Consider the following 18208-nt stretch of genomic DNA (forward strand, 5'->3'; position numbering starts at 1 on the left):
ATTGCCTTAGTGACCTTTTCAAAGCAGTCCACCAGATTCAGTAAACATGACTTTCTTCTTCTTCTTCTTTCGGCTGCTCCTGTTATGGGTTGCCACAGTGGATAAACTGTTTCCATTTCTTCCTGTCCTCTGCATCTTGCTCTGTCACACCAACCACCTGCATGTCCTCTCTCACCACATCCATAAACCTTATCTTAGGCCTTCCTCTTTTCCTGTTACCTGGCAGCTTCATCCTTAGCATCTTTTTCCCAATATACTCTGCATCCCTCCTCAGCACATGTCCAAACCAATGTAATCTTGCCTCTCTGGCGGCTGACCATAATATCTAATATCTAATATACTTATTCCTAATCCTGTCCATCCTCATCACACCCAGTGCAAATCTTAACATCTTCAACTCTGCCATGTCAAGCTCTGACTCCTGCCTTTTTGTCAATGCCACTGTCTCCAACTCATATAATATAGCTGGTCTCACTACCCTCTTGCAGAGCTTCTCTTTCAATCTTACTGGTATTCGTCTGTCACAAATCACTCCTGACACTCTTCTCCACCCACTCCATCCTGCCTGTACTCTCTTCTTCACCTCTCTTCCACGCTCACCATTACTCTGAACTGTTGATCCCAAGTATTTAAACTCATCCACCTTTGCCACCTCTACTCCCTGCATCCTCACCATTCCTCTATCCTCCCTCTCATTCACACACACATATTCTGTCTTAGTCCTGCTGACCTTCATTCCTCTTCTCTCTAGAGCATATCTCCACCTCTCCAGGGTCTCCTCCACCTGTTCCCTATTCTCACTACAGATCACAATGTCATCTGCAAACATCATAGTCCACGGGGACTCCTGTCTGATCTCATTTGTCAACCTCTCCATCACCATTGCAAATAAGAAAGGGCTCAGAGCTGATCCTTGATGTAATCCCGCCTCCACCTTAAATGCATGCGTCACTCCCACTGCAGACCTCACCGCTGTCACACTACCCTCGTACATATCCTGTACCACTCTTACATACTTCTCTGACACTCCCGACTTCCTCGTACAATACTACAACTCCTCTCTAAGCACCCTGTCATATGCTTTCTCTAAGTCCACAAAGACAATGCAACTCCTTCTGACCTTCTCTGTACTTCTCCTTCAACACTCTCAGAGCAAACATCACACCTGTAGTGCTCTTTTCTGGCATGAAACCATACTGCTGATCAATGATCATCACCTCCCTTCTTAACCTAGCTTCCACTACTCTTTCCCATAACTTCATGCTGTGACTGATCAATTTAATCCCTCTGTAGTTACTACAGCTCTGCACATCACCTTTATTCTTAAAAATCAGTACCAAAACACTTTTTCTCCATTCCTCAGGCATCCTCTCACTTTCCAAGATTTCATTAAACAATCTGGTTAAAAACTCCACTGCCATTTCACCTAAACACCTCCATGCTTCCAGAGGTATGTCATCTGGACCAACAGCCTTTCTGTCTTCATCCTCATCATAGCTTTCCTTACTTCCTCCTTGCTAATCCACTGCACTTCCTGATTCACTATCCCCACATCATCCAACCTTCTCTCGCTCTCATTCTCTTCATTCATCAACCCCTCAAAGTACTCCTTCCATCTGCTCAACACACTCTCCTCGCTTGTGAGTACATTTCGTTCATTATCCTTTATCACCCTTACATGTTGCACATCTTTACTAGCTCGGTCCCTCTGTCTAGCCAATCGGTACAGGTCCTTTTCTCCCTCCTTAGTGTCCAACCTTTCATACAACTCTTCATACACCTTATCCTTAGCCTTCACCACCTCTCTCTTTGCCATGCACCTCATCTCCTTATACTCTTGTCTGCTTTCTTCATCTCTCTGACAATCCCACTTCTTCTTTGCCAACCTCTTTCTCTGTATACTCTCCTGTACTTCTTCATTCTACCACCAGGTCTCCTTGTCCTCCTTCCTCTTTCCAGATGTCACACCAAGCACCTTTCTAGCCATCTCTCTTACTAGCTATGCTGTAGTTACCCAGCTATTCGGTAACTCTTCACTGTCACCCAGTGCCTGTCTTAACTCTTCCCTGAACTCCACCTCACAATTATCCTTTTTCTATTTCCACCATTTGATCCTTGGTGCTGCATGACCTTTCTTTAACAAAGCCAAACTGGGATGGATCCAGTATTTTGGAGGTTTCCTACATACGTAGTGATAATTTACATGATAATTCTTTCCATGAATTTGCAAATAAGACTAGTCAGACTTATGTAATGGGTTTGTAGCTTCTGGGATCTGTTAAAGGTCCTCCTTATGAGGGGCATGACCGTCGCAGTCCTCCCCTCATGTGGCACAAAGCTTGTTTTAAGACAGTAGTTAAACAATGAATCCAGGGGTTCTAATAAGTCATATTTTAGACTATTCAGAAGGCATCCTGGAATGCTATCAGGACCCACTGAGGCCATGTTTTTAGCTTTAGTGAGTGCAGCCAGTACCTGCTCCCTCATTATAGCTGGAGGGGTTATGTTTGAGAGTATTTTTGAGGGGATGGTTGGGGGTGAGAGAGGGGTAAAGTTGGAAATTAATTTGTCCGATAACAGGTTCACTATGCTTGCCAGGCTCAGTGAATGTGGCATCCTTAACCACCAATTCACTACATTGCTGTTTGTGCTGCCCCTGAGGTTTCAGACAGAGATGCAGAAGGCCTTATGGTTATCTTTCACCTGGGTGATTATCTTAATCTCAAAGTTGGTTTTGCTTGACCTAATTAGCCATCTTAGTTGCCTATTTACCTTGATGAGAAAGTTCCTAACTTTATGGGAATTACCCTTCCTGATTTGGAGGGACATGGAATTTTGACAATCCATCACTTAAACGTAATTTGCCTAACTGTTACTGGCTTAAATAGGATTAAAGAGTTGATTTTGATTGAGATGGTCAGACCTTACCAGGGAGGATGAGAGATGAGGGGAGGGGTGCAGTGTTCTCTCATATCTGTAAGCAGGAGGTGCAGTATGTTGAAGCCTCTAGTGGGCATATTCACTATTTGGTCAAAGGTGTTTGTATTTAGGAAGACCAGGAATCTCTGTGCCTATAGATTTGAGGCTGTGTAGGATTCTCAGGCTATAGAGGGGTAATTAAAGTCTTCCACATGTAGGGTATTAAGTTGGATGGTAAGTGTCTCCAGTAGATGTAAGTATGCATTGCAAGCTTCTTGGGACATAGGTTCATAGGTAGGTACTAGGCTATCTGCCTGAGGGCATTTATAAGCCTAGTCAGAGTGTGTCGGCTTTCGCTGCCTCATTGATTAATTAACTGAGCCTCTGTCAAGAAGAACCAATGAAGTGATCCCAGGGGTGTATTTTCTGTTACCCATCCACTCGTCAAGGTTTCTCTTGAAGAGTGTTAGTCAGGGGCTTTGCCTAATGTAGTTAGGAACTTTGTTCCAAAGCATGGGGAAGTCTCTGTGACAGGAATCTATCCCTCCAGCATGTTCTATTTACTGTTGTGGTGAGGTTTAGCTCATTAGAGCGAGTGGCTTGCAGTGACTTGGATTTCTTTAGCTGGAGCATGTCCATCAATTCTGAGTTGGACATGGCTCGGGCTGCATACGACATATGTTTGAGACCAGTAATCCTCTTGGTGAGGTACTTTTGTGGTCTTTCCAGCTGTTGGAAGTGTCTTGTGAGGTACATCTCAAATGGGGCATTGTACTCTATGATGGGTCTGATGAGTGACGAGCAGAGGGGCACTATAATCTCTTTATTTCTAGATGTGAACCCTTTAGTAATTAGATGGGCTACATAGAAGTATTTCCTAACTACTTTGACAATATGATTGTCAAAGGAGAGATTATCATAGAGGGTGACCTACAGCTTGCTAGGATGTGGTACAGGATTTTGTGTATAGTGATCTGCATATGGAGAAACTCCAGCAAGTCATCCTGTTTGACCAACCTACAAGTATGCTTGTTACTGACATATATTGAGATACCTCTCCTTTAGCCCTTGTCTGTGCAGCTACTGATCTACAAGTGTGGAAAGCACTGAAACCTTGCACTGGTGGGGTACTCTCTGCTGCTTTAAACCATGTCTTGGTAACTGCTCACATGTCTATACTCTCGAGCTTGAGTAGGGCTTGGAGGGAGTGTAAGTTTTTGTTTCGGCTTCTGACATTGACCAGTAGCACCCTGAGGTTTAGTTGAGTTGATTCTGACATACTGAATTAGATTTACTTGACACCCGTTTACACAGAAGAACAGGCAGTCTTAACAGAGAAACTGCAGACCTGTGGGAGTCAGAAAATTCCCTTTACTCCTAAGGTAGAGTGATCTCTGAATTAATATACTTAAAAATGCTTTGATGCAGGACCATAGTTCTCCATGAGGAAGTGAAGGAATTAACATTTGAATTATTATTATTAAAGCAACATTATACATTAACTTTTTTCCTCTTGTGGAATTACTAGGACTCCCATATGCAGCACATGAGGCCAGCTGGTTTTGCCACACAAGAGTGCATGTTCTTTGAGTGGCCTGCTGAAAAATGATAATGGACATCAGCTGGGTATAACAGCCCTGTGTTTCTTATGCTTTGTCAAGCACGCTGCTTGTGCTGTGCCAATGAGGTCATAACAAAGCTGAAATATGCATATCCACAACTAGTGGGGTTTGGCTTTATTGGCCTGAAGTTGTCCATTAAAATGACGAAACAAGTCATGGGCATTCAGAATTGCCAATTAGCTGAAACACCTGACGTTCATAACGGTCATTTGCATATATCCCATGTGCCTCCGATACAAGTGGTTTGGGAGGTCACTCAGTGAAAGGTCTAGCTTTGCTGGAGTTTTGATTTTGTTTTTACTGATACATGATACTGGAGAATGGACAGTACAAAGGTTAGCACTGCTCAGGCTGCTGTCCTGCATTGGGGGTGATCGACAGCAGAACATTCAGGATTACACGTAGCACATGGAAAACAAACATTCTTTGGGGAAAGCAGACTGAAGAATAAAGAAAAAGAAAACAAGCAGGATGACCACTTTACAGGCTGTTGTCCTAATAACTGAGGAATGAGCCAACTCACACAGATCCAAATTTGATTTCCATGGTTTCTGCTGTCAAAAACGAGTAACTGTGAGCAAGGCAAATAATCGGACTAAAGTTCATAAGTCACTTTAGACTGATTTATTATCAAAGAAAGGACAATCATGCTACAGCAGAATCTCCTTATTCTTGCCCTCGATACTGACACACTCTTGTAGTTTTAAAGTAAAGATCATTCTAGTGCTACCAACTTCCTTACCGACTGCAACCATGTGTTCATAGTTCTGCACCATCACTTCCCTGTGAAGTTGCTTCTGTTGTTCATTCAGCATCTTCCACTCCTCTGCAGAAAACTCAACAGTGACATCCTCAAAGGTCTCGGGCACCTGAAAGCATATAAAACATGTTTGTTACAGTAGTCTGAAATGCTGCCAAGACATGTGTTATGCACCATGTTAAACATGGTACCAACACAAGAAACATGAAGAAGCGACAAATCTGTAAGAATAACAAAACAACACAAGAAGTCAAATTCTTAAAAGGAAAACAACTCTAAAATCATGCAATGTACTTACAGTCTGGCACTTCAGCTAGTGTATTCTCAGGAGCTTCCACTCCCATGAAGGCTTTAGCTGTGGCACCAGTGTACACTTCAGTTAATGCTTTCATAGGAAGTTTCACTCCCATGAAGGCTTTAGGAGTGGCACCAATGTATGTATGCTTCAGCTTCAGCTAACACTTTCATAGGCACTGTCACTCCTGTGCCCAAAGTGCCAGAATTTTCATGATGCTGGTTTCATTTTTTATATACTTCTTGGCACCTTGTCATTTTACCGTCTTACTTTCTAAAAGTTCTTAAGCAAATCAATAGGGATACAGTGATACCGTTTTGTTCTAGATGATAGCTTAGCAAATACTCAACAATTTCAGGATGCTTAGGCACTTGAGAGGACTACTTGCATGCCCAGCCACTCCATTTATGACACAGGTATTTATAGACCAAGCCTGGTAACACAGTGTCTTTAAGTACTGATGTATTTACACATACAATTTAATTACATGCATTTAAACAAAGAATATGCTACATCTTGTCTACAATTCTCATCTGTAAATCATTCTGACAACCAAGTAATACAAGTACTTGCAACCTACTAAAATTTCCTGTAATTAATTCTGGTAGGTACGTCTCTGTATGTAAATACAGTGATTCTGTGCAATGTGACTGTTTTCAGAATACATGTGCAGTTGTCTCTACAGATCTAGTTCACAGTCAGTCATTTACTTCCAAATTCATTGATTTTTCCCCAGATATCTGAGTTTGCTTGCAGAATACCAGCAGTAATATGTAAGAAAATGTTAAATGCCAAATGTCCACTTTGATGCAATGGGATCCCTCACAACAGGTTTCAATGGATCTTTTACACAATAACAGCTCTCTCTGGGTAAATACAAGTCATCTGGGGTACTGTAACCTCAGGGAAGGAACCTTCTGCATGTAAGACAGGCAGAAAGGGTAAGTTGTAGCAAAAACCCATTCCAAGACCACAGCTAGCTTGTTGGCACTGGGGAAAAGTATGGAAACCCAGGACAGATAAGTGGCCAGGGAAGCCAACAAATGGGAGTAACTCCACTGCATTCAGAAGGTTCCCTTCCCACTCACATGGTTTTAGCTACCAAATCAGTAAAAAGGATTTAATTAACCTTTCTTCTGCCTAATCTAATTTCTGTAAACAATATCAGACCCACAAATTACTCATGCATACTGCCATAAGAGTTACGTGAACATTCATAAACAAAAATTTGTTAGTGAATAAAGACCATCACATCTTCGGTAAACAAATTATAATTAAGCGCAGTCACATTAATGACTGGCCTCTGAACATTCCAGCTGTATGTAAATTTCATTACAACTCCTGCTAGAATGTGCAGCTTCTACAACTGACTTGTGGCACAGCACAACCTTCGACATAAAACACACATTTAGGGATCTGCAGATGGCAAAAAAAAAAAGGTACAGAAACCACCTGCCTATATTCTTCATAGGTTCATAGATTAGGACTAGGCTAACTATCCTTGTGAGCCATTTTAAGCCTAGCCAATTACCCCATGTGAGAATCAAACAATGTATCTTGTGTCTGTAAGGTAAATGCTTTATTATACCACGAGTTATACTAATGGAAAAGGTCCGGTCCCAGAAAGCAAGATCTCCTGTTAAGTGGGTTTAACATTGTTAAACCCATTTAAAAAAGCAACGGAGATCTTGCTTTCTCTGTTGCTTTTGCCTAACTCTGATGTACTGCTTGGTAGCGGTACATCAGATGCCAGACATCTGCGGAAGGGCAGTAAACAGGCATTATACTATGCCATTATTTAAGAAAAGTAATAGTTTCTTTTCTTAAATAATGTCATACGGTTGGCTTTGTTTGGTCCCTTGGAAGCGCTTCGCCCTGGGACCAAAGTAAATCCAGCATATTACACACACCAGGGTTATTGCTATAAACATTATACCAACCTCCCACTCTATGCATTTCTGAAATACTGCCAAAACACAATACGTCACATTAGAACTTTCAACAGTCAGTAAAGACAACCTGAAAATTAGCTACATCATTTTGCAAAAAGTAAGAACCAAGCATTTTAATTTTAAAATGCTGATTTATATTTTCAAACAGTGCACTTAAAATCCTATTACTTTCCTAATTAACATGAGTTGTGCAAGGATTTATCACACTGATGGCATTTATGACTCAGCTTCTCCTTGGGAGTAACTTCCGTTTACAGTGATTAATTCTAGTGTAACCGTTACTTCCTGCTGTTGCACTGAAAACATTTGAAGTAAATATCCATGTAAGTAAGAGATGAGAAGCTGTAATAAAGCATGGTATGTCGTATAACTTAAGTTATCCTGGATCTGTGATGCAAAGGGACAGAGCCTTGGCAGTGACACAGATTATCCGAGTTCAGTCAGCTGCTCAGGGGTTAGGAGAGAGTGGCCTTGTCAACTTACCCCTCCTAGGAGGAGAAAAGGATGGGAATGGGACATTTGCCTTGGCAGGCCTCTATGTTTGAACCACTGGTGGAGATCATGGTCATGTAGGTGAGCTGCCTATAAAGGGGGACAGGGCTTTGGATGACTCATTCATGGAGCTGTGGTCAGTAACACGGTGAGCCAACTATGTGCCTCCCTTAGATGCTACAGAAATGCAAGAGATTGGGAAATATGGAGAGGACATAACAGAAAAGAAAAATAAAACGTGGGTAGGATATAACTAAAAAATGTCATGATAGATATCAACTTGACAGGTTTGTGATCAGCATTCACCTAGGGTAGCACAGTGATGCAACTGGGAGCATTGCAGCTTCTCAGCAAGGGGGTGCCTTCTGTGTGGGGTCTGCATGTCTTCCCTGTGTTTGCACGGATTTCTCTGGGTGCTTAGGCCCCCTCCCCACTCCAAAGACATGAAGTATGTGGATCAGGGACTCTAAATTACGCATAGGTGTGAGTATGTGTATGTGCAAACTACTTCTATTTTCCCCTTTGACTAGTAAACTCCACAAATAATAGATGCTGTCCACTGGGCCACTGTAGGAGTTGGCTGTGACTCATATCAGACAGAAAGACAGAGAGAGAGGGAGCAGAGAATAGACAAGCTACACAGAAGTGGCAGGCAACACTGACCAAAATGTGTATATATATATATATATATATATATATATATATATATATATATATATATATATATATATATATATATATAAAATATCTAGATATGCCAGAATATCAAATACAGATTCATCAAGATGACATCTCCAAATCTTCACATCATCGAACTCCTGGAACAGTGAAAACTAACCCCAGGAAAAGAACCACTTGGCCACCATTGTGAACTTTGCCCTTTCCTCACTGTAATGCAATCTCAGAGTTGGTATATTTAATTGGGGGGGTTATGGGGATGCACTCTCCACAATAGGGGATGTAAGGGGGGCAAAGCCCCCCACTTTGGATGGTTTTACTTGCTTCCTTCTTAGTTTATTTGTTCAGAGAGTCAAGTGGATCTCTTCCCAGGGATAGCTTTTGTAGTTCCGGGTGTTCGATATTTTAAAGTTTCGCCTATGTCGTCTTGATGATTTTTTTTTTATTAATACACTTTTGTCTTTTTGAGATAGTAGATTGATATATATATATATATATATATATATATATATATATATATCTTCTGGAAAGTGGCTCAGTAGGTGGTACAAAAAAACTATATCAGGTTGCAAGGCAAAGACTTAAAGATAAAGAAGTTAGTCGGATGCCTTTCATAAGGAATGCCAGCAGCAACCTGCTCATCAGTCCACAGGACATCAAAGGCAGATGGAAGGAGTATTTCCAACAGCTTCTGAATGAAGAAAACCTTACAGAAGCTGTACTGCCCCAGAAACAGCCTGCGATGAGAGGAGAAGAAGAGGAGCCCACCTTAGAAGAAGTAAGAACAGCACTAAGGAAGATGAAGTCAGGAAAGCAACAGGTTCAGATGAGGTCACAGCAGATATGATAAAGATACTGGGTGAGATAGGTGAGAAATGGCTCTAGAGGGTACTCATAGCAGTGTGGAGAGAAGGGTGTATCCCAGATGACTGGAGAATAAGCATACTCATGCCAGAGTATAAGAACAAAGGGGACATCCACAACTGCCGGCAATACAGAGGCATCAAACTCCTATCACATTGCATGAAAGTTCTGGAGAGAGTGATTGATAAATTGACATGCAAGTAGTAGAATGTAAGATGGGAGATGAGCAGTTTGGATTCAGATCAGGATGCAGCGCAACTGACCCGATGTTTGCAGTAAGGCAGACAGTTGAGAAAAAGCTAGAGATGAGGAAAAGGTCCTACTGGGCATTCCTAGACTTGGAAAAACATATGACAAGGTCCCAAGAAAGATGATCTGGGCAGTACTGCAGTGGTTCGAAGTCCCAGAAACATTGGTAGAATTAGTGCAGGCTATGTACAAGGATCCAATAACTCAAGTACGAACAGTGTTCGGCCTCACAGAGGGGTTCCCAGTGGGAGTGGGTGTACACAAGGGTTCAGCTCTGAGCCCACTGCTGTTCATACTGGTGATGGACTACATTAGCAAACAGGTTGGAGGGGACAGATCAACAAAGTTACTGTTTGCAGATGATGTGGCACTACAGGCAGACTCTGAGCAAGAATTTTAGAAAACGGTAGGGGAGTGGAATGCAAAACTGAAGGCACATGGGATGAAACTAAGATAGTGGTAATGGCAACAAATTGGGGAAATCAGAAGACACTAAGAATTGAGATAGAAGGGAAGACAGTGGGACAGGTAAATAACTTCAAGTATCTGGGAGGGGTGGTTGAGGAGAAGGGAATTCTGAATGAAGAGGTCAAAGCTAGAATCAGAGTGGCTGCAGCCAACTGGCATAGAGTCTGAGGTGTAGTCTATGACAAAAGAATGCCAAAGAAGAATGAAAAGTAAGGTGTACAAGACAGTGGTGCGACCAGTACTACTGTATGGCATAGAAACCTGGGCAGTAAAGGCAGAGTAGATGAAGAAGCTAGAGGTGATGGAAATGAAGTGCCTGAGAAGGGTAGTAGGATGCACACTGTGGGACAGACAAAGGAATGAGGACATAAGAACAGAAGCCAAAGTACCTCCAATTGCAGAAAAGATCAAAGAGAAAAGGTTACAGTGGTTTGGACATGTGCAGAAAAGCAGAAGACAATCTGGTGAGGGAGATTTGGGACAGACAGGAAGAAGGTAAGAGGAAGCGAGGGCGTCCAGCAAAGAGGTGGATGGATTGTGTGAAAGAAGATCTGCGACAGTCAGGCATGAGTGTTGAAGAAGGCAGGAGTGTGGCACTGAATCAAGACAGTTGGCGACAGTTAACATGACACCCTGACCCCATGTAGAAAATGTGAACAAAAAATGTGAACAAGGAGACTGATGATGATGATGATACACACACAAACACACAGACACACACCCACACAGACACACACACCTACACATCACACACCTACACACACACACACACACACACACACACACACACACACACACACACACACACACACACACACACACACTCTAAAGTTCTGCTACAATGCAATTTATCTCACTCAAGTCTAAAACACCTTTTTTGTATTCTTCCAATTAACACCCATATCCCCAGATATTTTCTGGGTCTGTCTTCCTTAACAAAGTGAGTCACCAGTTAATAAGAGAAGGTATTATCACGTACAAGATGTAAGTAACAACATGATACACAAAGTGAGTCACCAATTAATATGAGACAGTATTATCATGTACAAGATGTAATTAACAACATGAATACTAAGACTGTTGTTATGGAGTGTGGAAACTAACCACTGATTTCCCCTTATTATTCATATTTTCATATTTGCATTTATACTTTCATAACTGAGAGACCTACATGTTATTGAGGTGCACACAGTGAAATGCCCTGGTGGGATAAAGAAAAACATATTGTCAATGTGCAGTTGCAGTACACTACATTGGATATGTTGGTAATTTGCTGCTAGTTATGAAAATATGAAATATTTCCATATTTACTTAATATTTCTAAAACTGGGTGACTTGCAAACTATTACAACACATCAGATGGAACATTAGATGATGCTGTAGAAAAGTGTGAGTAATACGATTAACATTTGCAGTCTACATTGCACAGCTTGAGAGGCATTCAAAGTTATTTATATTTATTTGTTTATCTGACATTTGTTGACTGGGATAGTCTGACTGAGCATGCACCCTTTTTCAGCAGAGGCCTGGGGAGAAAAACTCCACAATACAAATTATACAAGTACAATAAATTCACAGTAAAAAATGTGATAAGTACAAAAATTCAGAGTACAATATATACAAGTAAATAAATTGTTAAGCATGTACATAAGAAAGGATTTTTTTCTGTTATGTAAAAGCTTATGTCTGACTAACCAAAGTAAGTTGTCAAAATGCATTTACATTGTACATTTTCCAAGATATGACAGTATGTTTGTGAAATATTTGCGGAAAATATTATTCTGGGTTTGTATCCATAATGTATTATGACATTGATAAAACTGTAACTGTACTGACTATTACCAATGCAAAGCAGACTTTTTATCATTTCTGTCCGAACCATTGTAATACCTTTTATTGTTGATAAAATATTTACATTCTTGTATTATTCTTTTTAAACCGATTTCCCAGAAAATGCTATACAATGTAAGGATGTATGTAGGCTGCTAGAGGTGTGTCATTCCACAGAGCAGAGGTGTTAATGAGTTATTAATTAGGCCATTAAGGGACAGATTGAGAAAGGTTACTATCAGGTATACACCTCGCTAGAACCATTTCCGATTCAGAGATGGCCATACCACAGTGGGCTGTTGCCATGGCTTACAGCAAATGCTAATGAAGCATGTCAGGTGTGCAGTCTATTCTAATTAACCATGTGCTACTCCCCGTGTATGTGGCTGTATGTGTGAGTGTGTATGAATGGTGTACAGTGAGTGTGTGTGTGTGGGGGGGGGGGACTGTCTCACCCCCATGCTCCCCTAGACCATCAACCAAGTCCTTATATCACACTTAAAAGGGCGTTATTGGATATTGGAAGAGTCTATTAAAAGCAGTCAAAAGCAAGAGGAAGCTATGACCTCAGTGGAGTTGAGGCGGGGGCAAAGAGTGAGAAGGCATCCTCAAGTCAAGGAAGTTTTCTATAATAAATAAATATATATATATATATATATATATATATATATATATATATATATATATATATATTATATATGTCTGATAGGGTCTATATTAAATCAGCGAATGCTTAAAAAAGCAATCACTGATTTATCGACCCCATATAAGCAAAAGCTTACAATCCCAAACACTTGGAACAGTGATTTTTTTTTGCCCAGGGAAAAAAAAAAAAAAAAATCAAATCGCTGTTCCACAAAAAAAAAAAATAAAAATAAAAACTTCAAAACATTACATAAAGTGGGAGGCTTTGCCCCCCACACTCCCCTAGTTAAATATACCAACTCTGAGATCGCACTACAGTAACGGAAACCGCAAAGTAACTGAGGCGGCCAACCATTTCGCTATTTTGCTGTTTCGTGCTTTCAAGTTCAATCAAGTCACATTCAAAGGATTGCGTCTTCGATTATATAATAGGAACCCGTCTGACAATACAGAGGTATTACTAATAATATATGGGATAAATTATAATACCTGTACGACTACAGTATTCAAACTTTCCACAGAGTAATTGTTTTGAGAAGAAAGATGACTTTCAAACGTCACTAATTATATTACAAAAAACAGAATTCAAAGAGTAATAAATAAATGCTCCAACAGACAATTACAGACCAGGTTGCTATGTAGGGGAACCCAGTAATGGTAAAATATAAAAACACAGAGAAACGAGTTTTCTGACGAATATAAGCAGATTGCACTGTCTTTCTGTTTCTAACAAAGCAAACAAAATAACACAGGCACATAGTCCAGTAAGAGATAAACCTAAACAAATAGGTCAAACAGTTGTGCAGCACACCAGAGACAGCATGGCACAATCTTTAAAGGTGAACAAGCTACCCTAACAGATACAGATAAGGGTTACTGATAAATAATAAGGGTACATTTCTGACATATTGATTATGATTCCTCAATTATTAAAAATCATTGGTGCTTTCCTGGAATGGTAGAATTCAGATATCATCTTTCCATTTCCTTAAGGTCGACATTTCTGAGTCTCACCATTCAATTATTCAGTAAGTTAGGTAGTTCACTATTTACTTGCTCGTTTATTATCTGTCTTCCTTCTTTCTTTTTTTATTAATTACTTTAATTAACTACATTTGTTAACACCTGGAATGCCAAAATGAGATCTCATTTTCAGTGGTCACAGGGAGAAAAGTTTTCAGACAATAACATGTTAAACATGTAACTGACACAAAGACTGAGCAGGCATACAAATAATGTTGTCTGATCGACTAACAAATAATCAATGGGTAAAATAAGTAGAGATGAAAAGTGGTTTAGAACAGCTGATAAATACGCAAACAAAATGAAATTTAGAAATATCTTCCCATAAGACTGGACTACTTCAGAGACTAAAAGAGTACATTCACATAATTGGTCTGCTAAGAAATAAATGTAATTTGACAAAATGCAAGGGGCAACTGGGCAAAAAAAGTCCATAGAGTTATCAGTCTAAAAATTAAGAGATAAAGCGATTAAAGGCTAAACAGATAAATAACATCTGATATGAAGTTACTGTACTGTGATAATCATAAGATAAAACTAAAGTAACTCTGTGCAGATGAATGAAAATCCAGAAAAAGGTATGCAGAATTGTTTTAAACTTGAATGCAAGTGTTCACTTTTAAAATATACCACAGGAAAAGGCATATTCTAAGAAAGTGTGCTTGTCTGGGAGTTTATTTTTTGTAGCTCAGGTGTTTGTGTTCAGGCGGCTATCTCTGAATGGTTACATGGCTAATTTAGAACTTGTGCAACATGGTGAAAAAATTATGCTGGACTCAAGTTAAGTACACTGTAAATGTAAAAATGCACTGATGTTTTAAATCTCCTTTTTACTTTTAATCACTGTCCTCCACACTGACATCATGAGAAAGTACAGTTTTGTACCTACCATAAATGTAGATGTCCGATAGATATGCAACTGCAGTCCTTACATATGGGTTGTCCTGCCTCAGGCAGCCTTTGGTCGGCCGGATTCCAAAGTCTGGGTCCGGCGTCGGCTGATGTTGCCTCCTCCCCGACGTCAGAGCGGCTGGGGTATAAAAGCATCAGCCGACGCCATCTTCCTCAGTGTTTCTTGCCCCAGATGCCAGGTGCCCTCCAAGGAAGGTTAAATTTAGAACTGGATAAAAAATTCCAGACATACACAATAGCAACAAACAGATACACCATAACAGATATCCCCAGCTAAGTATAAAAGGAGGGAAGTGGACCCAATACACAGAGGGGTAGGAGGGAGGGAAAACCTGATTGCAGTTGCATATCTATCGGACATCTACATTTATGGTAGGTACAAAACTGTACTATGACCTTCAAGAATGCAACTGCAGTCCTTACATATGGGTTGAATACCATAGCCAAGCTGGGGGTCGTAGGCTCTAAGAAAGGGATGGTGTAGCTAAAATGCCCTGCAGGACTGCCGAAGCAAAGCCTGCTCGGGATCTGGAATATAAAGGCAGGTTGTAGTGCTTGGAAAATGTATGCATGGAGCTCCATGTAGCAGCTTCTAGAATGTCCTTTGTAGCCACCCCTCTTAGGAAGGCTGTGGAGGTGGCTGTAGCTCTGGTGGAGTGTGGCCTGATATTGGCTGGCACACCCTTTCCATGGAAAGAATAACAGAATCTGATGCAATGTCCAATCCATTTTGAAATTGTTTGTTTGGAAATTGCCTTTCCTTGCACTCCAGGAGCGTAAGCTACAAATAGTTGGTCAGACTTTCTGTTGGCCTTTGTTCTGTCCAAGTAGTAGCGTAGTTGTCTGTGTATGTCCAAAGTGTGCAGCAGCTTTTCCCCTTCATTTTGAGGATTGGGGAAGAAGGTGGGCAGGTGAATTGCTTGATTTAGAGACACCCTGGATATGACTTTTGGCATAAAAGAAGGATTGGTTCTTAAAGAAACCCTGTCCTGATGAAAAATGAGAAATGGAGGTACTGCCATGAGGGCCTGTATCTCCGAAACTCTTCTTGCTGAGGTAATTGCCAACAGGAAAACTGTTTTCCAGGTAAGAAATTGCAATTCTGACGATGCTGCTGGTTCAAAAGGAGGAAGAGTTAATTTTTCCAACACGAAGTTGAGGTCCCATGCAGGCACTGGTGGTTTTCTGGGAGGTTTGATATTCTTTATCCCTCTTAGAAATTGTCTTAGTAAAGGATGTGAAAACACAGGTGGATCAATGTTGTATGTTGCTGAAATTGCTGAAGCGTGTATTTTTATGGAAGAATAGGAAAGTCCATTATGCAGCATTTCTGCCAAGTATTCCAGTATCTGTGGGATGCTCATTACTGATGCATCCTGTCCCTTGTTGGTATTCCAGATGTTGAATCTCTTCCATTTGGCTGAATAAGTCTTTCTGGTGGAAGGTCTGCGTGCTTCTAATAATATCTGTTGAACTTCCTTGGAAAGAGAGATATGGGTAGAAATCATGGAACCCTCCAGGCTGTCAGCTGCAGAGTTTGCAGGTTGGGATGAACCGTCCTGTAATTGTGCTGAGTCAAGAGTAGAGGCCATTGAGGCAGGGGCCACGGGTTGGTGCAAGTTATGCTCCTTAGTAATGGATACCAGTGCTGTCTTGGCCAATCTGGAGCTATTAAGATGCCTTTCGGTTGCTCTGCTTTGATCTTCAGTAACACCTTGGTCATTAATGGTAGAGGTGGGAATGCATAGATTGTTAGAGAGTTCCAGCTGAATGAGAGAGCATCTATTCTCCAGGCTTGTGGATGGTGTGTCCTCGAGCAGACCTTTTTTAGATGATGATTGAGGTGGGAGGCAAAAAGATCTATGTCCGGCCTCCCCCATGCATGAGTTATTTGAGCAAAAATGTTTGGATGCAACATTCATTCGTGCGGGTCCAGGATGTTTCTGCTTAGACTGTCCGCCAGATCATTGTCCCTGCCGGAACAAACTGGGATTGCAGCTGTATGTTCAGTTTCAGGGAATTTTCCCAAAGAGTCATTGTTAGTCTGCAAGGGGGCAAGAATGAGTACCTCCCTGCTTGTTTATGTACCACATAACAGTGGTGTTGTCTGTCTTTATTAGCAGATGGCCTTGTTGAAGATATTTTCCGAAGGCCTCGATTGCATGAATTACTGCTAACATCTCTTTTTGATTGATGTGTAGATGTACTTCCTGGGGGGTCCATTGCCCTTGAATGCATCTGCCCTCCATGTGCGCCCCCCATCCATGGTCTGAGGCGTCTGTTGTAATGGTTTGGCTTGTTTGAGGTTTGTTGAAAGGCATACCTTTGTTTGACTGGCTTGCTTGGGCCCACCACAAAAATTCCCTTTTTAGACATGGGATGAGTGGGATAATTGCTTCTAAGTTGTGGCTGTGTTGAGACCATAGACTTTTTAGGTACCATTGTAGTTTTCTCACGTGTAGTCTTGCCAGTGGAATCAGTAGAATGCAAGATGCCATGAAACCCAGGGCCTGCAGGATTTTCCTTGCAGTCATCTGGGTGAGCTTTGCTAGGCTTTTGAAGTAATGTGGTAATTGTTCTTGCTTTTCTTCTGTGAGGTAAGCCATTTGTGATTCTGTGTCTAGTTTGGCTCCTAGAAAAATTATTTGTTGGGATGGCAGTAGTCTTGATTTTTGTAAGTTGACTGTGTATCCCAAAGCCTGTAGTAAGTGAATGACATAATTCAAGTTTTTTGTCAAGGCTTGCTTGCTGTCCGCTTGTATAAGGCAGTCGTCCAGGTAAGGGTATATTTGTATCCCCTGGAGTCTGCAGTGTGCAATTACTGATGCCAGGCATTTCGTGAATACTTTGGGCGCAGTAGATAAGCCAAAAGGCAATGCTGAGAATTGATAATGCTCTGACCCTGCAAGAAATCTGAGGTATCTTCTACAACTGTGTCTGACTGGGACATGCAGGTATGCCTCTTTGAGGTCCAGAGTAACCAGCCAAGACCCCTTGCCCAGCATGGGAAGGAGTTGCTGTAGCGTCAGCATTTTGAATTTTGGTACAATGAGAAAAGTGTTTAGAGCGGACAAGTCCAGTATAGGTCTCCATTGCTTTTCTTTTCTTGGAACAAGGAACAGTCTTGAGTAAAATCCCTGGCCTTGTTCCTAAGGAGGAACCTTTTCTATTGCATTGAGTTTTATCAGCTTTGAAACTTGTTCAATGCCTCGGCCCTTTGATTTTGTGGCAGGTTTGGCATGCCTTGTCTTGTTGGTAAAGTATGGAAGTGGAGCCTGTAGCCTTGGTCTATTATGTCCAGAATCCATTTCTCCTTTGTTAAAATGTGCTTCCAATGCATCATAACCACACTGAAGAAAATGATTGCTAACCTGCTGAGTGTTATGGACCAAATCCTGCAAGACCTTTCTATCTAAAGGCTCAGGAGAGGCTAACTTTTCTGCAAATCATCCATCAAGAAATCCTGATACTGAAACATATGAAAAAGGCAATTAAGGGC

General features: G+C 41.1%; 1 protein-coding gene across 1 annotated transcript in view; it reads right to left on the reverse strand.

Annotated features, from left to right (window-relative positions):
• Positions 1 to 18208, reverse strand: part of LOC122798658 (zinc finger protein 664-like) — a 158047-nt gene that overhangs the window by 113478 nt on the left and 26361 nt on the right. The window contains exon 2 of the mRNA XM_044067744.1: positions 5284 to 5410. Within this exon, the coding sequence (XP_043923679.1) occupies positions 5284 to 5410 (127 nt within the window). The remainder of the gene's footprint in view (positions 1 to 5283; positions 5411 to 18208) is intronic.

The sequence above is a fragment of the Protopterus annectens genome, chromosome 3.part1, assembly GCF_019279795.1.
Source record: "Protopterus annectens isolate FY-2018-M chromosome 3.part1, PAN1.0, whole genome shotgun sequence".
Lineage (NCBI taxonomy): Eukaryota > Metazoa > Chordata > Ceratodontiformes > Protopteridae > Protopterus > Protopterus annectens.